This window comes from Apteryx rowi, unplaced genomic scaffold, assembly GCF_003343035.1.
Source record: "Apteryx rowi isolate R43461 unplaced genomic scaffold, aptRow1 scaffold_45, whole genome shotgun sequence".
Taxonomy (NCBI): domain Eukaryota; kingdom Metazoa; phylum Chordata; class Aves; order Apterygiformes; family Apterygidae; genus Apteryx; species Apteryx rowi.
In genome coordinates this window covers 358,202-385,951 of record NW_020450705.1, presented here as the reverse complement: position 1 = coordinate 385,951, position 27,750 = coordinate 358,202, and the positions used below count along the sequence as shown (strand labels likewise).

At 48.6% G+C, this 27,750-nt stretch overlaps 1 protein-coding gene across 3 annotated transcripts; it reads right to left on the bottom strand.

The window, feature by feature from the left end:
• SYT6 (synaptotagmin 6) lies at positions 1-27,079 on the bottom strand. Of its 3 annotated transcripts, none has more exons than XM_026077333.1 (6): positions 26,743-27,079; positions 9,061-9,397; positions 6,642-7,200; positions 2,640-2,760; positions 1,166-1,337; positions 1-712 (listed from the first exon to the last, which is right to left on the bottom strand). In XM_026077333.1, exons 1-6 carry the CDS (start codon positions 26,894-26,896, stop codon positions 514-516), a joined length of 1,542 nt encoding a protein of 513 aa, XP_025933118.1. In that variant the 5' UTR covers positions 26,897-27,079; the 3' UTR covers positions 1-513. The 3 variants fall into 3 exon arrangements, with proteins under 3 accessions (XP_025933118.1, XP_025933120.1, XP_025933119.1); XM_026077335.1 differs by having other exon boundaries at positions 1-876; positions 1,201-1,337; positions 9,061-9,314; positions 26,743-26,827; XM_026077334.1 differs by lacking the exon at positions 1-712 and adding an exon at positions 750-876.
• Between the last annotated feature and the right edge of the window lie 671 nt (positions 27,080-27,750).

The following is a 27,750-nucleotide window of genomic DNA, read 5'->3' as shown; positions in this document are numbered from 1 at the left end:
AAAAGGCAAACAACTGCATAGAAGTGCAAGAAAATGGAGAAGGAAAATGCTAGAGATGGTCAAAATGTGACCCAGGCCCTTGAGGCCCATTTTATCATCTGAAGCTGCCTTGGGAGAGTCTCTTTCTCGGGAGATGCTTAGAGCAATTATATCCGTCCTATTTATTTGCCCTCAAAGGCTTGGAGATGAGTCAACAGAAAAATCTTTTAGGACGAAAAAATTAAAACTTGAAATACATGATATCCCTGCACAATTTATTCTGCAATCAGAAAAGCGTTCCCTTTTTTGCTGCTCTCAATCTCTAATTACAAAAAAAAAGGAAGAAAAGAAGATACGGCAACAATCAGATCTGCAAATGTGATCCCTTTCATTCTTGCTTTCAAGTGCAAGGAGCTATTTAAGACCGTACAGAGATGCTCGTTCTCCAGAGTTCATTTCTGGCGAGAAATTTCCCCCACTCTTGTCAGAAATTCCCACGCGGGAGCAGGAGCTCTTTGGAAGCCCTGAGCCAGCTCAGTCGCGCGCAGTGCATGCATTAGAAGGGAAAATAGCTCCACACACCTCCTTGAAAGACTTCTTCACCTCTGCCAGTGGGTGCCAGTGGGCGATGGGCTTGCGCGGGTAGGCCAGCATCTCGTTCCAGTGGTCCCGGCCCAGCCCCTCCGCGGCAGCCCCCGCACGGCACACCCCGATGATCTCGTTGTGGCCCACACTGCGGAGCGAGAGAAGAGCAGCGCGGTCGTCTTCAGCTCCAGACGCCAGCAGGGCCAGCGCCCTGAGGGAGCTGCCGCGCAGCGGCATGCACCAAGGACAAGCACGAGCACGGGAGGGGTGTTTCATGCACTGGCTGCTGCCTCGGGTGAAACCATGCGCTTTCTGAAAACGGGTGATGGATTGCAGTAAACAGTGACAGGGCACACTCTAATCACGCAAGGAGAAAATGCTATAAAGCAGAAAGGATCAGTTCTACTGTACTTACAATTCTAGCAAGTAATTACCCATAACCTTAAATATAAATGGCACTTTGCAGTGAATCACTCGAGACAGACTGATGCCATACAGCTGTGCAATGCAGGCACTGAGACTAGGGCAAATGGCTATCGAGCAGGAAAACCTGTGCCAAAGGGGAATTTGCCTCTCCTGCTCCCCAGAGTCTCCCACCTACCGATCGTAGTCCATGACGGATATAAGTAGACTGACTTGATCCATGTTCTCCGGAGGGATGTCAAAGATTATTGCTTCGTTGTAGGTGGGATTTAGTGTGTTTTTCTTTATGGTGGTTTTCTTCTTTTTCAGTCTTCGCCCATCGCAGAGCAAAGACACTTTGACATACGGATCTGGAGAGAAGGAGAGAGGAAAAAGCCTTCTGCTTTATGGAAGCTTATTTTGCTGCCTTCACAGCATAGAAGCAGCATTAGCTAAGGATGCACTGCAAGTACATTTTGAAGATGAAAACAGGCAGAGGGAGTTATTCTACAGGCATCTTTTTCTGCACTGCTACCAAAACTGCTCAGCTGCTAACAACATGTGGCAGGACACGGAGGAGTAGAGGTAGCCAGTGCCAGGTCTGGATAGCTGCTTGATGACTAGGTAGAAAGTCTTATTCTTATGATCTTCCTCCTTAACTCCAGAAAAGTTTCCACTCTGCCAATACTGTTTCCTGTCTAAGTGGAGAATCTGCAGAATGTTTTGAGGCTCCAGAAGGTGATCTGGGAGCCAGAGTTATAGCAAGGTGGGGAATTTTAAAACCCGTTTTCCCAACATCGGGGAGCAGCAGAAAGAGGGAGGTGTTAGGGCAACTCTATTTCATGCACTTTCCGCCAGCTGATCACGGCAGAAAGCCTTTAAGTTACAAACAGCTCCCCTTTGCTACGCTGACCACTGGGGAACGTCAACGCACTTTGAAGCGGCAGTAAACGTGCAATGTTTGGTTATGGAAGCGCTGAGCTGGCCTCATCTGACGTCTTAGTTCTCACACATTTGAAATGGCATCAAGCTCCAGCTACACAGAAATGCTGTCTGCAAAGGTCTTCTAATGTATTGTGACTGTGTATTACACAAGTTGTCAATGAAATTCAAATACTATGATGCTCGTTCTCTGGAAAAGAAACTGCTTTTTATGTCGAATTCCAGAGTTTGTGCATGGTGAACGCGCGCTGTCCTGAAGGGACTCTGAAGTCTGAGTACCGGCTGCCGGGCAGAAACCTCCGTGTTCACATGGGGTTCCCCGGGGGCCTGTGAGCCGCTCCTAATCCTGGGCTGAAAACACTGATCCTGGCTGTGAGGGGCCCCTGCTGCTCACGTGAAGCCGTGGCAGTCAGTGTCTGCCCTGGCCGGGAGCTTCCCGCCCCGGGACAGGCCGGCCCTGCCGCGGGAGCAACCGGTGAGCCCCATCGCCTGCCCTCGCACGCCGCCACCGCTTCCTGCCGGCACGGACACGAGCCGGCATCCCGGACCTCGCGCCCGCGGGAAGCGGCTTGCGGGTAGCTCTCCTTCTAAGACTGCCCGTGCTTAAAGCACTCGCAAAGCTTCGCGGGCGCCTCGGTGGCGGTGGGAGGCGGCGGCGAGCGGCGAAGGCGCTGAGCGGTCCGGGCTGCCCCGGGAGCGGTGTGGGAGCCCTCCCGGCCGCCCACGCTCACCTGAGTAACCGGTGATATCCATCGCCTTGAGATTCCTGCACTTAATGACCGTCAAGGTGAGCCGACCCGCAGCTGGCAAATAGCAAAGGGAAAACATGATCTCGCCCAAGTCCACGCTTTCCTTCAACAAAACAGAGCACGTTACATTGGCAACGCACAAGGGTCGGCACGGCGGCCGCCTCCCTCCCCGGCCTGCGCCTTGCAGCTCTGCCCATGACTCCTCTTGCAGCCCTGCACGACCCCTTCGCTTCCCTTGCTTTTGTCCAAGAAAATTATGTTGGAAAAATGCTTTGGGGATGCCGGACGGCCCTGGAGGGGACAGCTTGCTTCTGGCCTTGCTAGTTCTGGGTGGCCCATAGTGGAGGGCGGGATACCTGGACAATGAAATAATATGTGGAGAATAACGATTTTTAAATAGTCCTGGCTTCCTCATTATATAATGGCTCTATAGGTGGCGATAAGGCTTTCCAATGCAATGCTTCATGCAGGATTCACATAGCACTCACACTAAAATAGCCTTTATCCTGTCATTTTTATGTGAATGACACTATACTGTATGGCTGTGTTGTGGAATTTATTTTTCAGTGTGTCCCAAAATTATTTTACCTTCCAGTCTTATATTTCCAAAGATGAATATACGGCACAGGAGAAAAAGTGTGTCCAAATGCTAGCGATTCAAATCCTGGTTAGGGACAGCATTTTCAGACTGCGTGAAAGCCTCTCATTTCGGCCGGGAAGGCGCATTCCCAGGAACGCGGCAGTTTCTCACTGACCCTGGGCACGAAGTGGCAGGTAGCTACAGACCAGAGTGCCATAGTTTTAGTGCAGGAGAGAACCGTGAAGGACCACATGGGTAGCAGCCGAGCCTTGGGGGTTTGTCATGTCTACCACGGTCTGAAACAACAACCCCTTTCGCCTGCCTTCAAAGAGCTGGCAAACATGGCATTAATTACATATACGTACGTATATAAACAGGGAATTAACCAGCAGATGGCACTCAGAAACTACTACTGCCACTATAATTTACTATTTTAGTGCCCTCTGAATTAATTATTGTGAGCAGCTTTTACACAGAGCTCTTGGCACCACCGGCGCGTGCAGCCGTGCCTATTACACCTCCCAAAAGCCCCTCATGGTGCCTATCATTGCCTTGTTCGGGGACTTCAGGAAAAAGAGAAACAAATCCAAACTGAGAATACAAACAAGACTGGTGTTACCTAAACAACTAGAAAACATTATACTCTGAAGTCAGCAGAACGTTTTCCAAATATGTTTCAAACAAGGATAAAAATTCTTATCTTGTGCACAGAAACCCCACATCTGTAGAGCATACAACCCTTTTATTTTTGCAGAGGGAGTATTTGATTCTTTTCACTGTGATATAATGATCTGCTGAAAAGAAATTGTAGCTGTTAGTAGTAGAGTGATGGAACTAGAAAGACAAGTAAATGCATTAGGCACTTAAAGCTTTGCTAAGTGTTAGGAGAATAGATCTTGTTGATGGATGAGATTTATGCCAAATGATTTCCTTCTCATTCTCTGGTAAGGCGAAGATTAGATATTTATTCCACTTAGACATGCAGAATACTAATGAGCGGTATACAAAAGTCTTGATTCTTGACAGAGACTTCCCTTGACTGGCAAACAAATCAAAAATCTTCTCAAGCATGGAGTGTACAGAAGAAACAGTGGCAGCCAAATGTTTTCGGTACAGAGAATGTACGACTAGACTTGTGAGAATCTGAAGAAATGTTGTCTCGGAAGGTGCTGATAAATAAGAGTTTCATACCTGTAGCCGCTCAGATCTCTTGCTCACCTTAAAAAACCAACAGCATCCTGAATGGCTTTCACTTCAATGCAACAAAATTTATCTGAGTCACAATCTCGTTGTCAGCAATCGGCAATGAAATATGTGAAAACTGTTACTGAGTTATTATTCCTCTACTTTTAGTACCTCTTGTGTCTGCTGAGAGCTAAATTTCTTGCCTCACAGAATATTAATAAGGTACCTTATTAAAGCATCTGAATGATTTTTGGCACATAATAGAAAGCTTTGGGAACCTTTGCAGCTTCTGGTTCCCCACCGAATCCCACCAAACTCTGTCAAGCAAGATGGGACAGGCGGATAGCTTGAAAATAGCGGGTGCCCCGAGTCAGGGCGCTCTCCGAGATGGCCCGCAGGCGAACGCCACCACGTGAGGCCTCTGGCGCGTCCCCAGCGTCCATCACGTTTGCTTCTGCTGCCCGTGGTGCCATCTCCACCCTGTGCCCTGGATAGCCCAGCTATAGTTTGACTCCCACTGCAGATGTGCTCAGGGAAACAGGCTGGTTCACACAGAGACGGTGAGCAGCCGCCTCAGATTTCTGAGATTTCTGAGCAATAGCATCCCAAGGAACCAGGCTCCAGGCAAGCTTCAAGAAAAGTTCTCACAGTCAATCTGTGTGTTTTTTCTTTCTCTCTCCAAGGTATTAGAAACATCCTAAAGTTAGTGGCATTTTTGGCAGAAATTAAATTTGGTTTTGTTTGCATCACAACATTAGAAGATAAAGAAATTCATTAAGGCCAAGTGCGAGTATCTGAAATCAAAGTGTGCCTGAAACCCAATGCATAGTTCTGGTAACAACAACGCCTGCAATTCCCTGCAGCAAGCCAGGCTCAACAGAATTATCCACGTGCTTGGGTCTTGCAATAGCCTGGCTTTCCGGCAATAACTATGGTATTACGGGGGGCCGCAAATCCCCCAGGCAGTTACACCAAATGTTAAGGTATGGTCACGTCAAGATACAATCTGGATCCCCTCTTTGGGGGGAACCCAGGGAGAAGGGAGTCCTTCTCCTCTGCCCACGTGTTTTACGTGCTTCCTCTAGGGAAGCCACCCGCTTCCCTGCCCCGGTTTCACTCCTGCGCCTGGATCTCATCCTTCCAAACTCTTCAGGTTTGGTGCACTGCACCTGATGCCTGCTTGCTTCTTTCCCAGCAGTTTTCCTTTTGTTTTCCTACCATCCATTAACAGTTATGGACCTTGGCTATTTGGCTATTTCGCTCTCTAGCACGCTGCGGGGCAGCACCCCAAGCTCCAGCAGAAAGGTGCTCATCAGAGCTGCACCTTCACGGCAGAGACAGTGTGTCCTGCTGGAGAGGCCCCCACTCCCTGCACAGGACTGCAGGTCAGTTTGCCGAGGCTTCCCTGGGGACGATTTCCCCTTGGCTGCATGGGCACCCAGCCCCAGCATTTTCCCCAAGCAATACAGCAGCCTGTTCAGTGCTGCTGACTGCAATACAACACATATTTATATATAGGAGTTCATTCTCCAATGCAGAAAGTGGGAAAGCAAAGAAATCGAATCTGCCCTGAAGGCAGTTGCAGGACAGATTTTGCAAGTCATGGGGTTATGTCAATCACTAGGAAAGACTTGACAGGGCCCATGCCTTCAGCCACAGGGATGATGACATCTCATATTCCACACTCTCAGAAGTAATGACATGAAATGATAGAGAAGAAGACTGGCTTGGTTTCCAGCTGCAAAGTAGATCAATCACTTGTTTGCCCTCAGCATCAGACAGGTCCTCCTGAGAGGACGGTGGACGAGCAGACAGCTATTATGTGGAGGTTAACGCCAGTGTTTCTGTACTGAGAGAGCAGTGCGAGAAGGTGGCTTCTCCTGATAGCTTTAACCAGAGTCTGCAGTGTTGAAAGTGTCTGGAACATATCGCGCTCTGATGTTTGGTTTCATTTTCAAAGAGAATTCAAGAAAACTGCTAAAAGATCCACATCAAACTCTGAAATAGTTGCAGTAACACATCAGGAGTAATGCTCTCAGTACAACAAAACTCAGTATAGCCGAGGTGTTAGTGGTGCCCCTCTAGAGCTACTTCTCACTGTTTATCATCATGTGCACGTGGCAGACACCCAGAACCTGACCAAAACTGCAGCTATCCCACACCACCCCCCGCCACGAACCACCCCAGGGCAGGGCTGCCCCTCCACAGCAGATACTCACAGTCGTGGCGTACTGAATGTCCTTCCAGATGGATGTCTCCCGGGACAGGTCAGAGGCCTCAAACAGGTTCTCCAAGATAACTTCTCCGATCATGTCGTGCCTGGAGAACCGATCAAAGTCAAAGACACTCAGGTGGAGCTTCCTGCTAGCCAGCTCCTCGTGGGGCACGGGGAAGTGGAAGGACTCATCGAAGGTGGGGTTCAGAGTCTTCCTGTGGACGCGCGTCTGGAACTTGCGCTTTCTGTCGGGCAGGAGGTAGATCTTCACGTAGGGATCTGAACTGCCACAGAAATCTTTGGCTGGCAGATCAAAAGCCCTGAGAATTCGGACAGTCAGTGTCTCATTCTCATAGTCGTACTTGAGAGTGAAGTTAATTTTCCCACAGGTTTTTGCTGCCTCTTTTTTGGAGTCCTCAGAGTCCACAGGTTTTTGCTTATAGAGTTCAGGTTTTATGCGACCAATGCTGGTTGGCTGCTCCGCCACAGCAGGAGCATCTGTGCCGTAGTCCACGCTGGACACATGCATTTGCCGAGGAAGGTGCCTCTTGAAAGAGATGTGCCTGCATAACAAAGACAGGACAGATGTAAGCTTTTCCAGGGATATTTCTCTCCTTTTTCTCCCTTGGACTAGCACAAGGAAAGCAGGGAGAGCACAAGAATAAATAGAACTGGTGCTCCTGACCACTGCACAGACACTACATATGCTATGGAAAATGAACATTCAAAGGAACATCCTCCTAATTTTTAGAGTATTTGCAGCAAGCTGCATTTTTCACCCGTTACATCAGTAACGGCCCGTAGCTAAATATGGGAGCCCAGTTATATTCTTTGACCAAGCTACAAGCAACACAGTGTGGAGACTCCTTCCCACCCCCAAGCCCTTATGATTGCAAGATGCTGGCATTAAATTTCCCTCAGGCAAAAGATGTGTAGAGCTTTTAAAGTGAGAGAGGCATTGCCATCTCAGGAAGTTAGGGCTTGCTGTGGGTATTGCTGCTTCCAAACTTCTCTAGCAAACGCTCGTCAAAAAATGACACAGGCTTCTTGACAGACAGAAATGTAGTGCCTCGTCCAGAAGCTGTTTGCTGCCTTGAACTGCCTTCAGCACAAAGGGAAGCTTTATGTAAGCAAAGCTTTACCTTAGTGAAGCATAAAAGATTCTGTGGACTCATAGCATTACTTCAGATTACCTGCTGTTTACGAGAGCAGGATATAGAATTATTTAACCATACTAAGAACTTGTACAGTCAGAAAATTAGCTTTCAGTGACAAGTGGAGCTCAGAGACCTTGCTCCTGCTTGTCAGGTTCCCCAGAGGTGTCCTGGCCTGGGCTGGACCAAGCTGTGATCAGAGATCTCAGGCTGCACAGGGGTGTTCACCAGTGTCCCTGGGCCTGGCGCTGCCCACAGTCCATGCTGGGCTCTGCCACCGGAGAAAGCGGTTTGCTGCCTTCCCGCCTACGCTTTGTTTGTCCTGGTTCAGTCAGACTGAGCTTCTGTTTTCTCCTCCACAGAGAAGGTGCAATAAAAGCAGCGTGAGCATGTGCCTGACGCAGGGACGAGCAGCTGCCCGAAAGGCAGCGAAAGGCGGGATGTGGCAGAACGCTGTTTGTCACAGCGCTGGGCTGACTCCAGCCTCTTCCAAGCAGAAGGCTGAGCTCGGTGCCTTATTCATCCTGCAATACCGCAGCCAACTTCCTGCGCCAGGGCTGCTCGCACAGTTGTACTCTCCTACACATCACGCTCAGGCCAGCAAGGCGAGCAGAAGCGCTGGGATGCAGCCAGGACCCTGCGATCACCGCTTCCTGCCCTACTTTCGCGGCCTTCTGTGTCACGGCACAGGCGCCGCATTGCTCGGTGCTCTTGCAGAGAAGGTGCCCAAAGGCTCATGCAGCCTTTCCTTGATCTTAGAGTATGAAGCCGAAGTCTGTGTCCCTGGCTGAGACAGAAATGCTGCACTGATCGCAAGCACTGAACACAGCCAGTCCTCAGCTTGTGCAGCAAGTGATATGTCAATTCGGTTTATCTAATTGTTTCTGCTTTGAGCTACATCCACAAGAGAGAGCAAAAAGGGCTAATTCTGTCCAACAGTATACCGTCATTAATACTTCTGCCTGCCTCTCATGTTGCAACCAAATTAAAATGGCCAGAAGCATACTGACAGCTTGACACAATGAGGTCATGTCACAGTAATAGGGTTTGAATCCTTTATTTTTTTGCAAGGCCCCACAGTAAGCCAGTCTTAATACAACAACTGGTTGATGACCAGCCTTTGGAGAATAATCCAACCTGTAGGTGGGCATATTTTCTTTGGTTTCACTGGATGTATCTAAACCTCAGGCTCGATTAAATATTCCTCCTATCCTGCCACTTTCCGCAGATAAACGGTCTTTCCCGCACTGAGCACAGCGCGTCACTCACCTGGTGGAAGAGGTGGGCTCCGTGGTTTGCCGCTGTATCCGCGTACGCCGCATGATGTGGTCCTTCATGGACAGCTGGACCTCAGCCGGTATGTCTGGGGATGTGTGGCTGATCTTTACAGCGGCCTCCAAGAAACTTATGGTGCCCATGTCCTTGAGCTTGTCTGCCATGCTCTCCTTACTGTAGTCTGCCTCGCTCTGCAAGATGGCCAGGTTAGAAGAAATGGCCTTGTTCCTCCAGGGAACCCAGCACAGCTTCCAAAAGAGAAAGAGAAAAACTGCCACCAGGGCGAGTCCACACACAACAACTACCAGCGCAAGGAGGCTGACGGAGAGCTCTACAGGGCAGGAGAAGGTGGCCGTGGTGGGGGGAGGGAGGGACAGGGAAGGAAAAAAGAAAAGAAAGATTGTGAGAAAGCCGTAAGTAAGAGATGGTCCAAACAGACTTATGTCTCCCCCCCGGTGCTGCAAGTGAGAGTCAAACCCATGCAAACATCCCCCGTCGGATTCCTGCCCCAAACGCATCTGGGAGAAAAGGATGTCTCCGATGGCCAAGCTGTGACACTCAGCTGGACTATAAAGCATCCTGCTTGGTTTGGTTTGTGGCCCTGTCAAACAGCTGAGCCTCAAACCGAGCAGAATTGCAGAAAAACTGAACAACGGAAACCAGCTTCAACGCAGTGCTGGCAGAAACTGCCTTTTCGCTTCATAACAAAGGTGTACAGACACTATATTAAAAAAAAATCTACCCACCATAATTCTGAAAAGCAGATTGTTGTTGGACTATTAACGTTCACATCTTCTCCAGCTGTGCCAATGGGGAATTAAAAAAAAAAAAACCCACAAGCTGCTGATGCAGTGAAACCAAATATAGAAGGAGGTTGTACAGCAAATATTACACATTCTTCCTTATTCTAAAGAGCACAGAGAAAACCAAAGTGAAAGCTGTGTTTCTGAGTCACTTTTACCTCATATGCTACATATTGCAGCATTTTAAGCTTCTCCAGAGAGGAAAGAGCTTCCATACCTGCGACTCAAGAATCGGGAAAAAAGGAGGAGCACGTATACATGATCTAGGCTGTGAAAACATTCACAACACTTCAAAAAGAGAAAAGAGTGGTTGCTTTTAGTTCCTTTCTTACAGTATATAAATTCTCAGATTCCCACCCAAACTAACATTCCAAGAGTTTGGAACGCACGAAAAAGGCCCAGCCCCAGAGATGCAAACAGACCTCACCCTGGAATAGCCTGCTGGAGCAGGACCATGGAATGCTCATTTGCAGGTTAGTATGAATTCAAGGAGAAGAAGCACCTTGCCTCCTGCGTTATTTGTAGTGACCAGTAAAGCTCTACTCCGTTATTTATGTAAGCACAAGCCAGGACAGAAAAAACAGAAAAAAAATTAAATACTACAGACTTTTATACAGAATAACCATTACCTCTTACCGACTCCTGTTTCTGTGCCTGCTTGGACCATAGGTGTTTTGCTTTGATGTGTGAAACAGCAGTTAGCTAACTTGGTCCCCACAGACCAGAGACATGAAGCCATTGATTTGTCTAAATTCAGAGCTAAAATTACTCTAATGAATATATCACACACTCATAAAATTAACTGAAGAAAAGAACATAACAGATGTAGCAGCTAAAAAGTGAGACCGTCATGCATGGAAGTGGATTAGACAGACATGGATTAGATGGATAAACTTCTATCAGATCAATATTTTATTTTTGTCCATATGAGTTCACTGCACCTCTTTAGATTATGTCTAACTACACTTAAGGCAAACAAATTCTCACCTCCAAGAGTTCTAAGAAATACTTGACCCACTCAAAAACTTCATTTAAAACAATCTCTCTCAAAATACATCCTTACCAGGCAGCTTAGCTTTTAGCAGATCATCTGGGAAATTCACATCTGTACTCCATCATAGCTACTATAAAAGTGATCCCTGAAATAGGTTTTTCCTTAAATAGAAATCATGGCAAGCAAGTTTTCCTCTTCCTCACCAGCCTCGCGTACAGGTCAACCTGTCAGACCTCTGCATATCACAGCTGGGGTAAATGAATAGGTCCCATCTCATCTATAATAAATAGGATTGCACAAGGCAGCAGTGGAACTTCCTTGGAGATTTGGCCAATGGTGTTCTCAGCAAAGCAGAGAGCACAAAGGTACTGCTTTCCTGTATTTTGAGTTAAGTCTTGGAATCATGCCCAGGATACTCAAACAGTTTCATAAGAATGCTTAAGAAGCTGGGTTTTTTGCAAGTATATCTTCTGTTCCTATTCTGATTCTTTCCTCTGCAAATGGTTTTAGAAATCCAGTAATCTTTTCCAGTACCATTCCTTCAAATCCTTGCAAGACATCCGCAGCTGGAGCCTGACTCAAACACACCCAGAGACGTCCATACACTCACAGACAGAATGAGCCTCAGTGACAAGCTGCTACCCAAAAGATTTTCCGCAAGAAGCTTCTTTATCCGCTTTAAAATTACTCCTATAACAAAAATGAGCTTTGCAGAGATAAATAACACATGGCATTTGTTGCTAGCAGTGACGTCAGCTGTGGGCACTGAATCACAGACACCTTTATCACTCTGTAAGGACACAGCTAAAACTAAAGACCATGTCTGCTCACAGCTCAACTTCAAAGACTTGCGTGGTGAATATCCTACAGGCCTAATAAAAATAGCTTTAAAAAGCCAACATCCCAACAGGGATGCTTTCAGGACAAATCTGCTTTGCAGATTCAGCTTTGACCAACTTCTTTCATCAGCAAGTAACAGCTGATAACACAAGCCCTCCCCTTGATCTCCATTCCTTTCAGTTATTTAAATATTCAGGGTAAGATCTTATACAGGAAAGAGTTACAATGCAGAATCCATCACTGCTGAAAGTTGTTGATGTGGCAGAAAAGTTCCTGTTAAGATACATCTGTCCATTCCAGGAAATTATGCAGCATGCATAAATCTTCTAGCACACCAGACTCGTTAATGAAAAGCATCAGAAATAATCAGTTATCCCTTCTGAAAAATTGTTGCCAGCTCGAGAAAGATCTTAGTCCATGTCCCTTCTTGCTGAGCTGGCATTCATAACACATTTGACAGGATTCACAGATACTTTTATGCATGACCTCCTACTGTTTCCTCTGACGGCTCACATAAAACACAAGCAGAAGGGACTGGGATTTTACAGACTTTTTTAAGCATCTGCCTTAGAAGAACATTGGCTTGTCTGACAATGACATTGAATTACCCAAGATTTTTTCTTGACTTATTAAACTTAAATATCAGTTGGACAAAGTTGACCTTAATTGATTTAATGAGCTTTCTCTTGTGACTGTGAAAATACCAGCTACTTTAAAAAAAATACCTCGTATTCAAAATGTTATTAAAGGACATTTGAAGCATGAACTGTAAAAACAAGACAATCCCTTAGCCAACAGAAAATGCTAATCTTGGCCCTAGGGCCAGACATTTCTTGGATATTCCTGGCACCAAAGTAGGTCAGGCCTATCTGCCCAAAGACTTCTCCAGAGGTGGAAAGAGACCAGAAGGACACTCTAGCCTGGGAAAACCATTATTTTGTGTGTTTATATCACCCCACTGCATGTCCCCATCAACATTGAGCCCTCCCAAGTGGAGAGGTGGAGAGGGACGCGGGTGGTGGGTCTGGCAGCTACAAGGAGGATCCCGCTTAACGCCGGACAGCGTGGGAAGAGCTAAATTTCTCACACAGCTCCTACATTTTACATGTGTACCTGGACTTCTAAGAGAGCTGAGAACCTGGCCCAAACCCTAGAGAAACAAAGTCCTCATATCCCACAGCAGTGCCCCAGCAGTGACCACAGACAACCACCGCCAGCAGCCCTGGTCCTTCGCCCCAAAGCAGAGGCTTTTGCTGAGAGCATTTCTGCGCCAGGATAACCAGGAGAAGGCTCTTCTCGGCCGGGAATGAGCCTCTCACAAGTCACATCACAGATTCCCCGTCAGTGCAGTTCAGCGCTGAATTAACGACACGATGGTAAGAGGTGCTGCCCAAGTTAAATGGCGTTAGACATACAGAGAAACACAGCTTTCTAACCCAAAAACCATTTACAACCAGAACACATGCCAGCACGTGTGAATCAAAGTCCTTGGAGACAGCACAAACAGCCTAGGTGGGGGTCGTTGCAGAAGCACCACCACGCTCCCATTTTCTCGCGGCGGGAGCCGCTGCGCGCAGATGAAGGAGACAGTGCGAGGGCAGTGAGGGGTCAGTGAGGTGGATGCAGACAGCCAGTTTCGTGGCCTGGTGCGTTTGGCAAGGGACGCGAGCACCAACATGCTGCAGTGCGATCCCCAGGGACCTGTGTAACTCGCTGAGCTGAAACCTGCAACAACTGATGGGAATGCCAAGAGCACCACGGAGACTGTTTGAAACCTATGAACTTTAACAGAGAATGACCATATTTCTCTTTTGGTTTGACTTCTTAGTTTGTGTTTTTTTACTGTTTTTGTGGGGTCTAATAACCTTGCTACTGATGCTTATAACAAAGCCCATAGGAGGGCTCAAAACTATAAAACTTCCCAGAAGGTCACTATCATCTGATGCATTCCTTGTGCCTTTCCGATAAAGTACGAGGTGGCCCAGAGCAGGGAGAAGGGACCAGTGTAGCAATTTAAAACTTTAAAGCTAAAAGCAAATTTAAGAAAGGGGGTCCTTTCCTGGTTAGTCTGACCCCCAGCCCTTGCCCCTGGTGCCCATGCATTCTGCTAGCAGCTCATTAGTAAAACTATCCATTTTGTTTCATCTTGGACAAGAACTAATTAAGAGAATATGGCAGAACCACGTTTCAGCTTTATGTCCCTTATGACTTTATACTACCCAAGCTGAAATACCAAAGGGGATAATTAGCAAAGTCCAAACAGAAAACGATTAATAATATGACAAAGCCATGATTACAACAGTCTATTAACTGCAAGACAATACTGGTCTAATTATGGCAACATTGATTTTTATTACTCTGAAGTAGCTTGCACTATCATTAGGAGATTCACAGATAATTCTGAGTTTAATGTGAAGAGTTATATTTAATATCTTAGTAGATGTAATTTAGCTTTTCTTCCACCCACTCCCCACAGAGAAAACAAAATACGTTTGATGGCTCTCTCAGCACTCCAGCATCTATTAGTCATTCTAACCACAGGCTGGGTTTAAACAAAGTTAGGATACCATGAGTGGAAATTCAACAGGACTGAAAAAAGCCTAAGTGCAATAGGCTGGGGCCTGCAGAGCGGGCTGGTGCTGGACGCGCACAGTGGCAGGAACCGCGAGCCGGCGGGACCTGCATTTCCCGACCCTGGGATGCGTTCCTGGGTGCGTGGGCACCTATGCGTGTTCCTTATGCGTAAGCTTGGCTGTAGGAAAACCTGAGTGTGAGGGAGAGCTCTGGCTGGTTCGTTTCTGCTAGGTTTCTTTCAGTTAAACAGCGGCATTCAGCTATTCCGAGCCAAGGCACAGAGCGTGGAGCATCGCTGCCCGGAAAAGCAAGGAGAGGCACCTGGAGGTGGGGTGGTGGTGGCATGCGCGAACCCTGCTTGCACAGGCTGCAGGACTGGTTTTCCAGTGTGACATATTGACCACTGTTCATTCTGTGCCAGGAGGCATTTCCAGGCTTCTCTGTCTGTTTTGCTTTGTTTTGCTCCTGCAGCAGTGCTTGTGAGAATATATTGCTCTTCTTCTGAGAGCCTGTGTAGAGATCATGCATCGCAATGATGGATTATGATGAGAGTCATTGCTGGAGGAGCAGACAGGCAGCTCTGGGGCTATGGAGGACCGTGTGAGGCACCCGCCAACTGCTGATCTAATTTTCCCTCCCTGGGGAAGCATCAGCGATATTAGCCCGAAAGCCGAGGCCTGGAGCTCAGGCAGGAGGAACTGGTGCATCACAGACACAGCTGAGGGGGGGGGGTCAGTGCAGGACAAGGCGGGGAGAGGAAGAGATTTCCATTAAATCCCAGCTATAGACATGTTTATTCAGCAATACTGTTCAGCTTTGAAGCTTTGCAGAGCTTCGAACAGACAGGGGACGTGGGACAGAGGCAGAATGCTAAAGCAGTGCAGCAGAACCGTATCTAGCACCACTACAGGAAAAAAAAAAAACGAGAACTACAACAGAGCCTGGGAACAACCCCTTTGGGAATGTGGCTGAAAACAAATCTTAGAATGCACCAAAGCAAAGCAGCAAGTAGAGCACTTGAAAAGAGGAGTTTTGAAAAGGAAATTGGCTGTCTTACAAACTGCGAATCTCAGCTCCGGGCCCGATGCTGAGCTTGATAAGAGAGGGGAGCTGCAGTGCAGCAACGTGCAGTTCCCAGCCTGCTCCTTACCCCCTCTCGCAGGCACAGGAGAGCAACACGGCAAAGAAGATCAGATTTCCCATCACCCAACACACCGCCCGTTCTCGCATCAGCGAGGAGCTCTGTTTAACAGAGCCCACAGCTAGGCAGGCTCTGAGCTGTGCAGAGCATGCGTGCAAGGGAGAAACATTGCAAGACAGATGTGGTTGCTGGGAGCAGGTCCAGCGTGCCAGGCCTCTGTCGGATGTTCTCATCATCACAGCTTTGGGTTTGCTTGCTGCCTTTTGAGTGGCATCTGAAGCATCAACACCACTTCTCTTCTTGATTCACTGCTCTGCTCTCGAGATGGCTATGGGCCATAGGAACACATCCCGGAATATTCTCCAGCTACGGAGGTCATTAGCAGAATCACTCTGAAGCCTAACTGTGGTCGAGTAGCCCAAGAGTGCAGGAGTCACCGTGTCGTGAAGCCCTGCAGTGGGTGCTCCTGCCTAAACCAGGTGATGAAGATATAGGTCGTTAGCAGCAGGAAGCTATGTCACTATGTTCTCAAAAGATTTTAAAGCAGCAGGTCAGAAAGCAGTTGTGGAGCAAGCAGAGCAGACACTATCTCACACTGGGTGGTAATATGGGACACGAAGGAGCCCCGCACAGCAGCACGTCCATTGGCAGAAGCCAGAGCACCTTGGGGCGCTGGAGGTGGCACCTGCAGGTTCACAGGGCACAGACCTGCTTTCTTGGACCTTCCAAGCCCTTCCTTTCCAGGGACAACCTGAGTTGCCACCTCACTGCTCCGTCGGCGCCTGCTGACACCTTACTCAAACCAGCAGGAGCTCAGCTGCTCCACAGGTTTCCCTGCGGAGGAGCAGGGAGTGTTCCCTGGCTGAGGACAGCACAGCATCCTTGGAATACACTGGAGAGGAATGTGAAGTCACAGAAATACTGATTAGAAATAAGTAAAATTATTTTTGTTTCAGCTGTGCTCTGTTGCAGACCACAGTCGAATCGTGTTTTGTTGCTCCAAGTCAATCACACATAATTCCTCAAAGCACAACAAAGGCAGATTGAGAACAGTGTGAAAACGGGAAGAATTGTCTCAGATAATTTTATGAGAGGAACACTTTCACCTTAAATTCATCATACATGGTTAAATGGCAAGCTTTCTTCTCACCCTAGCAAAGGGGCAGAAAACTTCATGAGATGAACTTCCCAAACATCCTGAGAGGAAGCCCCAAGGGACTCTGATGTGTCCCTTTTGAAGCTGCACAGACTCAGCCTTCCTTCTGCATGAAACTAAAAGATTTGTCCTGTCCATGAGCTGCTAGACACCGAGCCTAGCACTATCAGCTTCCACCAGCCTCCTCCGTGATTGCTGGCTCCACAGGAGCCTGGACAGAGCCCCATCGTCTTCTGGGCGTATCCCAGCTACCGAGCAGACGAGAGGGAGACAGAGACATGAAAGCTCAGACTGGCTATGCCGAAGTTCCAGTAAAGAGAAACAACTTCTTAGAAATTAATTTGCTGCTACCACAGGGTTCCTGCAATACAGGAGCTTATTGGAATGCAAACTATAAGCTTCAAAGGCAGGGATGAATCAGAAGCTATTTCAAGAGTAATTATATAAGATTATAAAGTTCAAAACATCTCATTATTGCACGTTAAGTGTGAAGACAGCCTGCTTCAAGGAGAACTTGGAGAGAACCAGCGAGTCAACCAGCTATGACCTATGGTCTAGGCACAAAAAGCAACCTCCTAATGCCCGTCCAACAAAGCCTCCTTCACTATGCAATGGCAGATCTTTTCACCATTTACTATAGCTCTTTAGGGGATGTGGCTCTATAGCAGGCAGAATAACCAGAACAGTGTGGTATGGACAACTTCCTGCAAAGTTTTATTCTCCATTTGTTACTTAAGCAGTTATGTAGTTCATTGCCCAGGAATCCAGATATCAGCTTATTAGTGACAGTACTTGCAAAACTACACATTTTTTTAAATTCCAGTTCAAATTATGATTAAGGAGATGTTTAAACAATAAATTTGCACATGGACTAAAGTTTTATTCATTCTCTATCCATGAAGGAGTTACTGCTAGTGCTGTATGTCCAGATACTCTCTACAAATCCACATTTGCAGAAATTTCTAATGCTCAGAAGAACTTAGTTTTGAAATCAGTCTTGGGGTTTGGCTAAAAATGAAGTGTTTTATTCCAGTCAGACTGCACCTTTAAAATCTGGAGATTTTCAAAAAATAGGAAGGAAATAGAAAGAATAGCCTGGACACACAGTAACAGCAAGGAAAGCAGACAGGACCCAAGGGGCATCCCTTTCCAGCTACCCACAGTAATGGGAATACGGGCATTCCAGAGGGCTGGAAGGGGCCTGCCGAAGCACTTCCATCCCTTCAGCCAAGCTAGCAGCAACTTTCAAACCACATCCAGGAGCAGAAGGAAAATCTGGATGCTCCAGCCCAGACACGTCCCAGGAGACGAGGGAGCAGCAGTGTTTGGAAAACACTTCAGCCAAACCATATGCAGACCATCTCAGGGCCTCGGCGGCAAGCCTCTTCGTCCACCCGCTCCGAGGACTCAGGTGAGGCAGCAGCACCGCGTGCTGCTCCAAGCAAGTGCCTGAAACCCGGAGCAACAAGGAACCAGACACCCTGAGCTAAACCCGCTCAGCAGAGCAAGGATGGTCTCTCCCCATCCCGTGCTGAGAGGGCAGGGACACAGATCGTCTGCACTCCCAGCACCCTTCGCTGGTTTGGGGACAGGTCCAACTTCTCCATATGTTCACAGCATATTGTGCCACTTGGTTTCCAGTCCTTGCACGGAGAGGGACACAGTCACGAATGCCAAGCCAGCACTGCTTTTGCAGCCCAGGAACCTGCTCCAGGCAGCAAGCAGCCACCATTTATTTTATACCTTGTCTATAGCTGCAAAATCTCTGTGCAGTTGTTGCAATGGCTTCTGGCTGAGCACATAAGACGTTTGTTTGGGCTCCTGCCCAGCAGGTTCCCAACACCCTGCCGCAGAGCTGGCATAGACAGGTGCATTTGCCCGAGGGGACCGACAAAAGGCTGCTGAAACCAAATATTTTGGTATTCTGGGGTCAATTCACACACCGATTGCGATTTTCCTTCCAGACTGCATGAAAGGCACGTATGTTTATCAAACTTTTGTTGGTGTGTGCACCCAGAAGGAGAAGCTCCGAGCTGCTAGTAATGCCACATTTCTATTGTCAAAAGTGGGGAAAAAAATTTGTTCTGAACCAAGGAAACATTCCCCAGTGATTTAGGTTGCTTTGTGTCTCAATCAGCTGTTCTCCAGAGTATTATAAGTGAGATAGTAACAGTTGTCATTGCTTTATTCCTAACAGATGACAATCTAATGAACTATTATAAGCCACACTGAGTATAATTATAGTATATAGCTGTGCACTAACCCCATGACATTTTATCATAATATGCTGCAGCAGCATCTGTAAATGACTCAGTAATGCTGAACACACATGGTGTCCCGGGCTTGGGGTTAAGTAGCTGACACCAAATCTCATTTTCTGCCCATGAAGTGACCCCATACTTATAGGGGTTGAGCCGAGTACACCAGGAATGCCAGGGAAGCCTCGCTGAGCTTGCTCGAAATGGGAAATGTCTCTGTCCAGATCTCCTGAAGCTGAGCAGAACCAGGTAAATAGCAAAGCACCACAATACAGACACTTCTGAGATGTACCAGCACAACTTCATTTCCAGATGCAATGTAAACAAAACAAGCAAAAGCTCTTCACTGTCTCCCTTAAGCAAGCAAAGACCCTGGACCTTACAATTTCCTTCCAACACCTGGCCAAAGCTATGACTGTTGTGAGGTAGCAACGGGGAGGCTGGGGGCAGCAATGCCTCCTTGTCCGGGCTCCCAGCAGCAGGTCTGACATCTCACTGCCCTGCTTTTAACAATGAGCTTTGCTTTGGGCAGAATACTTCCCTGTGGCTCTTTGGCCCCTCTGTGATTCAGAAGAACCACAGCCAAGCTGTTCCCAAAACATCTCAGGATGGAGCTTGCTTGGAAGGAGAATCGGGGCCTCCTCCCACCCCATCCCAGCCTCCAGCCTGGGAGTGCCAAGCCCACTAAGAGCAGGCGAGGGAACGGCAACCCTCGATGCGGCGCAGGACACCGGGGAGGCAGCAACCCCGTCAGAGCCCGGGCGCCACACAGAAGGCAGCCTGCCTGCCAGGAGAAGCAGAGATCTTCCAGCCTGCAGTGTGCTCTCAGCCGGAGGGGGCAGAAGGCCCAAGCTGGGGCCAAGGCAGCCTGGGAAGCTTTCCCACTGCTTTCCCGCAGCATGGGCTCTGCAGGAACAGCCGGCCGAGCGCCCGCCCAGTGGCGAGGGCTCCTCGACTGGCCACCTTGGAGAGCGTGGGACAAGCTTTGCTGCCTGGAGCCGTTCTGTAGCAAACACATCCTGTGCATGGGATGAGGGTTCACGCAGGGCTCCCCTGGCCCCGGCTGCTGGAAAGACTCCCCTGGCCTGGATAACATACAAATCTCTGTGTCCAGGAGGTTGGGCTGCCAGCTACTTCTGTCTAGAGCCAATGTGACCATGTAAGCCCATGCCTCTCCCTCCTCTCGCACTTGCCACCGCTGCTAATACCTGGCACACAGAGGACACTGGTCTGCATGGTGAAAAGCACCAAAGCGTTGGAAACTGTCTCTCCGCAGGCTGCAGAGCAGCCGGGAAGGATCCCCCATCACCTACATGCAGAGGATGGGTAGCTGGTACCTGGTACAGAGAACCCACGCTCCTGCTGGCAGCGCAGCCCTACGAGACCAGTGTCTGCTCATCCCAAGGCGCAGGAGTGGCTGGTACCTGGTACAGAGAACCCACGCTCCTGCTGGCAGCGCAGCCCTACGAGACCAGTGTCTGCTCATCCCAAGGCGCAGGAGTGGCTGGTACCTGGTACAGAGAACCCACGCTCCTGCTGGCAGCGCAGCCCTACGAGACCAGTGTCTGCTCATCCCAAGGCGCAGGAGTGGCTCCTGCCATGCCGCACGCAGCCAGCTCCAGCCTGAGCGCTCGGCTCCTGCTGCTGGCCGCTGCTCCCGGGCGGCTGGCAACAAAGAGCTGCTTAACCCCTGCAAGGCAGCGTGGAGTGGCCGCCCACACGGAGCGGCTGCTGCCCTGCAGCCTGGCAGGTGGATCCTTCCTTCTCCCTTCGCAGCCACCCGCCTCACTCCCTGATGTGCTCCATAAACCCTATGAGCATGAACACCATGACCGGCGCCAGGTTCGGGGCTGAGGTCGGATAACTCTGGGCAAAGGTGCGCAGACATCTGAGAGAGAAACTGCTGCGTATGGCAAGAATGCATCTGAGGAGGTGCTTGCTATACTTAACACTGTGCTACAACAGTACATGCATTTCTTTGCAGCAGTCACAAACATGCACAGAAAATCAGAGTAATACTTACATTACCAAAGACCCTAGTGCGCTAGAATTTCTGGGCAATTATTTTTCAGTGGTACCAAATATTCCAGGATTTTACATCCCCATGATTTTTGAAAAAAGGGTTTTTGAAAGGACTTGCATGAACTGTGTATATAGCATCCTGCCTTTAGTCTTTACTGCTCAGTTTCCTGTGATATTGTCAAACACTAACATGCTACAACATAACAAACCAAACTAAATATAAAGGTGGCCCTAATTAGCATCTGTAATTTCACTATGTATAAAACACCTGCAGGATAACTTCCTCTTTTCCTTAGAGAATTTAATTTACGGTCACCCCAAACATCCCCTCTCCCTCCTTCCAGGATGCCATTTTGCAATGTGCAAGTATAATTAAAGACAATGCACAGCACAGAGACGAATCACATCGCCCCTGAACAACTGCCACCATAAGTGACTGTTACATTAGTGAGTCCTCTGGAGGGAAATGATAAGGGCTGTTACAGATAAGCTTCCTGTTCTTATGATTTACAAACAGAAAGATATATATACACTATTGCCTCTGAAGAACAAATAACAAATATTAAAGCTAGACAAAGATGACTAACCAACATGAGATGGAAACATGGGGTCCTAAGGAAGGATGAGATTGTACCTAGAAAGATGAACAGTAAGAGATTAAACAGGTAATAAAAAGCCAGGATAGTTGAAGCTACAAAGTTAAATGAAGACTTATATCGGAACTGAGATGCACATAGGGTCCTGGTTTTGTCTCTGAAAAACGAAGGCACATATGTGAGACTGAATGTTAGTGAATACACGGTAGATGTATATGGCTGTGCACACTGCACCGATACGACTTCAGAGATGTCAAGAAACAAACATCTGTAAACACAAAAATGCCAGTTTCTCAGAATCATCCTGCAAAACAACGGAGAAGATCAGAGCAAGGATATGCCCTGATTTGAACCAGCTGAAAGCACATGCTTGGTCTCAGTGAAACACAGGGAAAATACTGAAAGCAAGAGAAAATGTTTCAACAGCAGAGACAAACTGCTGAAGCAAAATGTTCATTAAGGCAAAGAGGGCCCATGTTATAAAGAAAGGCAAAAAATTAATGAAGCAACTTTGGAAATGTGGACTCACCAAGGAGGCGTCTGCTCCTCAGCTCTCCCTGACCACCGTCCTCAGCCCACTCACAGGCGCAGTTAACATCAGCAGCGCTCTGGCTGCCCGTTTCTATGGAGTTTCCGATGCTGATCCCTGCCTGTGCATGCGGCTGCCGCAGCTGCACTGGAATACGCTCCGAGGGCCAGGAAACCTACCAGCACCGTCAGCCTCCCTGCACTGCTTCAGGAATGGATCAGCCAGCAGCAACTAGCCAGACCCAAACCTGCGTCTGTGCAGAGAAGTACTTAGAAAGCCCCTAAATACACACATTCCCCACAGCTCCGAAGAAGCATTTTATTTACTAGGACCATCACAGTGCAGATGATAGTGCTAGCACTTAATACATAAGCACAGATGCATGTTCATAGACAGGCTATATAATCCATTTATCTTGGACTTATGCCTCTAGTTTTGTGCATTTAATCTTATTTTAATAATAGCTTTGCAAGCCTCCCTTCCAGCAGCAAGGTTTGAACCTGACACCTTCAGGATCAAAGCACAAACCTGTCTTACTTGAGCTAGAGAGCTAATCCACTGCACATAGCGCTAGCTGGCTCCTTTGCTGCCTGTGGACCAGACTCTGACAGAGAGCAGCAAGGTCCATTTACAGTTGCATTACTCAGTGCTAGGAGAGAGCCTTGCCCCAAGGACCCTTGATACGCCTCGCATGCTTGGTCACTGGAACACACGCTCCAGTGATTAATATTAGTTTTGCCTGGATAGCTTCAAACATGTTCACTGTTATGGAACCATATTTGCTTAAAATGCACTTCAACAGTGATTCAGAGTGTTACTGCAGACAGTACGTTAACTCAAGGTTCATCCATATTTCATAACTAGGGGCTGGAGATATCCCATATCAGTAAATAGGCATGTCATCAATTTCCCCACTACTCAAACTATTGGAATAATTCTTTCCAAGAAAAATATTTCAGAAGCAATTTCTCCACATAAAACAGTTTCCCCCCCCCTTTCAGCATTCCTGCAGTGAAAAAGCCCATATTGCATAAAAATGCACCTATATCTCTGCCTGCAGCAGAAACACTCATGGATATGTGGTTTTTAGCTTTTTATTAGTCCTTGCGAAGTGCCAGGAGGGTGCTCAGTGCTGTAGACAATGTACTGCTGGCAGCGTGAAGTTTGGGAGGAACGGTTCACTCCGAGGGCAAAACACTGACTGTGCTAAAACATCTGGGAGGGCAGCTGGCAAAGCGTGTTGGGAAACTGAAACTATCTTAAAGGCTCTTCTGCTTTTGCATCTTCCCCAGTTGTCCCTTTCCTTCCTCTCCCTTCAGCCTGGTACCCCGCGCTAGGAAAGCCCGAGAGCACTTTGCTGAGGAGGATCAGGGCATGGAGAAGGGTTGAGGGGGTGCATGCACCACGCCAGGAGCAGCGGGGACTGCTGTGCACACGGCCTCACCGCAACAGCAACATCTCTGCACATCATCAGTGTACCACATCTTATTCTACAGGTCAGGGGAGCTTTTTGGGTTTTTTTATGGATGCACTTAGGCAACAGAAAAGTTATTTAAATAAAGCAGCAGGGTATTGGTGCAAACAGAGCCCAGGGGTCCTGGACGTGCCCTAACCCTGGTGTAAATCCCTTTCTGTACAACACGCGCGCAAGGTCCTTTCAGGTCGGCAAGCATCCCTGGTCAGACTCCAGCAGTGGCTGGCGGCAGCGTGGCACGGTGCGGTGGGCAGCAGGGAAGAGCCGTCGGTGGCAGGAGCAGGCTGTGTGTCGTTCAGCGCCGGACCTGCCGCCAGGAGATCGCTCTGCTCCTGGCACTGCCACAGGCGAAGCCGCCAGCAAACGCTTGCCCTCGCGCAGGCGCTGAGGCGGCAGCACCAGCCGCCATCCCCGTCCACACGCCTGGTTTTTCCAACACACGCAGGTTACTGCTGGGTTACTGGCCAGCAGCAGCCTGCCGTGCTCCTCTGTACGGCACTGTACAGCGTCCTGGAGAAACGCTGCAGCTACGTTTTCTTATTAAGTTGGAGAGAATCAGATTTTACCGGGTTTTATGTAACCCTAACTACACTGAGTAAAGGACATCTACTGTATTCATACTTTTCATACCCAACTGAAAACTCTTCAGAACCCACCAATCACTGCATAAAAGCAGCATTGTGCAGTCTGACACGCTCTTACATAAACTGCTCGGCAGCATTTTACTATTCAGTTTTTTAGGGATCAGCGGTGTCAGCTGCAGCTCAAGGAGGCCAGTGATGGCTGGCTCATTTCTCGGCAGCTTCGCGGCATCCCCAGCAGATACTGCTCTCATGGTATGCAACAGGCTCAGCAAACAAACCGCTCTCGCAGTCGAACGGCAAGCAGCCCTGCAGAGGCAGCCCTGCACCCTGCTTGGGAGCGTGGCACTGCTTTCACCCGCCTGCTCACAAGTGAGGCAGGCGCCCATGCGATCCCCAATAGCCCTGGCTGCTTTACCCATTACCTGATAGGTTTATCCAGGAGGTAACAGAGATGTGACTGAAGCCACATGAAAATGACAGAGGGTCAATTTTATGCCAGCGACAGCAAGCAGCCCATCAGCAGCTATCTCCTTATCACCACAGTGCTGGCTTTTTTTTTTGTTTAAATACACTCAAGACATTAACATCTGCAGTCTATCACCTAGAGGAATATAGCTACAAGAACAAGCTATGGCGGATCCGTCTCGGCCCTCTTCATCAGGGCCAACACCATGCAGTTCAGAGGAAGGGGTAGGAAACCCTGTTGCAGGACGGCTGCTTGCTATGGACACCTGGCTTTCCCAAGTAGCAATTTATACTGCAGACATGAATTCTGGGATCTTTTGTAAGCTTCTAACATCTCTGATGTGGCTCTAGGTACTCATTACCCACATGAGATGTAATCCATCCTCCACCTTCTTGGGATTTTTGCCTCAAAGTCCTTTTGCAGCCGTGAGCTCCATGTAGCAGCTGAACACCCTGCAGAAACACACTTCTGTCTGCTCAGGCTGGCATCTCTCTCCGTGACCCGCTACCATTCGTTATTGTAGTGAAGAAAGTGAACCCGCATCCAGGTTATTCAGGCTGTGAACTCCACCACCAAGAAAAGCTTCAGCAGGATCCAGTGCTCCTTCTGCATTGCCCTTCCTTCAACTCTGCTGTTTGCACTGATATGGCAACTCTGCCTCAAAGCCCTGTCACTACCCATCTCTGCACCACCTCGCCTTTTATTTGCACATCTTTACACAGAAGGAGCGAGCAGACCTGCATACAGGACTCCAGGTGGCTGACAGCAGATTTGCTTAACATAGGTCCTCAGTGTGAAACAGGCAGAGTGCAAGTGCAGATCATGAGACGCACACCCAGACACTAATGGGAAAGGTGGCTCGTCACCGTCATTGAAGCATTAGTTAACAGTTAATGACAATAGTTTTGTTTTCCTTGCTGGAGCAGTTCTGCATCTAGGCATTTGAGAACTACTACTACTAGCTGGGGCCAGGCAGTGTCCTTGGGGCTGTCGAGACATAAGAACAGACCCAGGCCTGCAGAGCAGAGACAGCAGCTGTAGCTGCTAAGGCGCCCAGCAGGACCGGCCCAGGGCGCTGGGACGGGGGCTGACAGAGCGGACAAGAGGTCTGCAGCTATCAAAGGGTACGATGTGACTGTGATCTGCAAGTGGGTTGACGAGGTCCGTAACAGACTGCATTAACACATGCCAGGCACCTATCTGCCATAGGTGGTGGGCAGAAGGAGCAGTACAGGTATTCCTGCTGCACACAGTTATGAAAGCATCAGTTTTGGTACCAAGGTAAAAACTTATGAAACAATGCAGTAAATTATTTGCAATGCAGAAAACAGCTGTACTGGGTGCAACAGGCCAGGACAGCACCAGCGATAAGAGGCCTCCAGAAGAAGCAGGTATAAGGCAAAGAGATTTTAAGATGATGAGTAGCCTACAGGCAGAGTAGGATGTGACACTAAGGCATTAGGCTGGACAAAATGACAAGAGAGTGGCGGAAGCACTGCTGGAAGCAAAGACGACAGAAATCCAGCAAGCCACGAAGCTGCCAGGGGCACCCTGGGGCCAGCTGTGTCCTGAAAATCAAAACACTGGCAGGCAGGAATGGGAGGAACCGAAGCATGGCGACACGATGAGCCTCGGGCAGGAGCTGACGGGCCCCCGTGCAGCTCAGAACTTCACACAGGGCTTGGGGAGAGCAAAACAAACACATCAAAGGACATTACGATCCTTCATTGGCTAACAAACATCCGCGCAAGTCCTACCTTTTCTTAACTGGGGTAACAACAATCAATTCCTGACATCTTAGCTTCTTAAATGGGCTTTTTGTTGCTGTTTTATATAGGACAGGAGTCTGGTTTTACTAAAACAGGGAACTTTCACAGAAACTTTGAGTTATCAGCCATCTCTTCACCAGCACCTCCCTGCAGCATCACCCCACTTCTACTTGCTGCTGTGCCCATGGCTGCTAACCACCCCAGGCTGCAGGGCACCACAGCAACAGACTGGGAAGCATTTTCACCCAAGCACCCTCGCTCAGCTGTGGATCAAGCAAATGCGCATAATGACACGGACACGTGCTGGGACCGTCACCCTTGGCTCCAGCGCTGGAGACAGCAAACATTTCCCTCCCCTTGCACGAGTCCTCGTGCCCATGCATTTCCCTCCCCTTGCACGAGTCCTCACACCCGTGTGGCACTCTGCAGTCGTGAGCACTGCTCGTGAACCCAGGAGCAGCCTACACTACCTGGCTCCGAGATGCTCAGGCTCTGGTCCGAGGGCAGCAGGAGGAATTCCCGGCAGGAGTCCAGGTCCAGGCTAGGCAGGCTCTTCTTGCGGCACAGCTCGGTGACGATGCGCACTGCCCTCTGACAGCGGCTGTCATCCTTGGTGCCGCTCATCTCCCACACCGCATCCTCTGCCACCCCCTCTCCGCTGACCAGGAAAGTCCAACTAGAAAAAAAGCATTTGTTCACTTTTAATCACCATAACAGAATTATGCCAGTCCCACCCTTGGCTTGGCAGCACTGTAAGGGGCAGCCAGTGCCGGGCAGGGCTCCAACGCTGCAGACCCTCTGCCAACTTGCAGCTCGGTCCCCAGAAACCACAGCTCTGTGCAACCCTGCCGGTGCTGCGATCGTCTTATTGCTCTGAGATCAGATATCTCTTTACTGCCAAGGCGTGTACCAGACAGAGAACCTCCTACCAAATCCAGTTTGATACCCTCCATACTACATTTTTAAAGCTGCAGCCCAGATAATTCTTCTTAACCCCTTCGTGGCTGCCTCCCTCTCTCAGTTCTCCAGGTGCAGCGATTCGAATCCCAGTCCCAGAGCATTTTGGCAAAGAAGTGACTGCCAAAATGTTCTGGCCAAGAACAGCACATCACCAGCCCAGAAAAGCTAGCCTGCTCTGGTGAGTACTGCATACACTAAACTGCCAAGGGCAACATAAGAAAAGCAGCAAGTTTTATTGATTTGTTCACACCAGTGCTAGCACACTAGGCTGCAGATGGCAATAGAGATCGAGAATGCCATTGCATTTTGCAGTTAGAAGCTTTTTAGTTTTCTGCAGCATTTTTTGATTCCTGTTGCAGTTTAGCAGACAGGTCACGCCAGATGACAGAGCTACACTTCTGAACAGAGAACGCCTTTGACAGGCATGAGAAAAGAAGCAGATCACATAACAGGCAATTAAAGTTATATTCAGCAGAATGACTTGTTGCAGCTCCTGGAGAGAGAGGCTCGTGCAAATA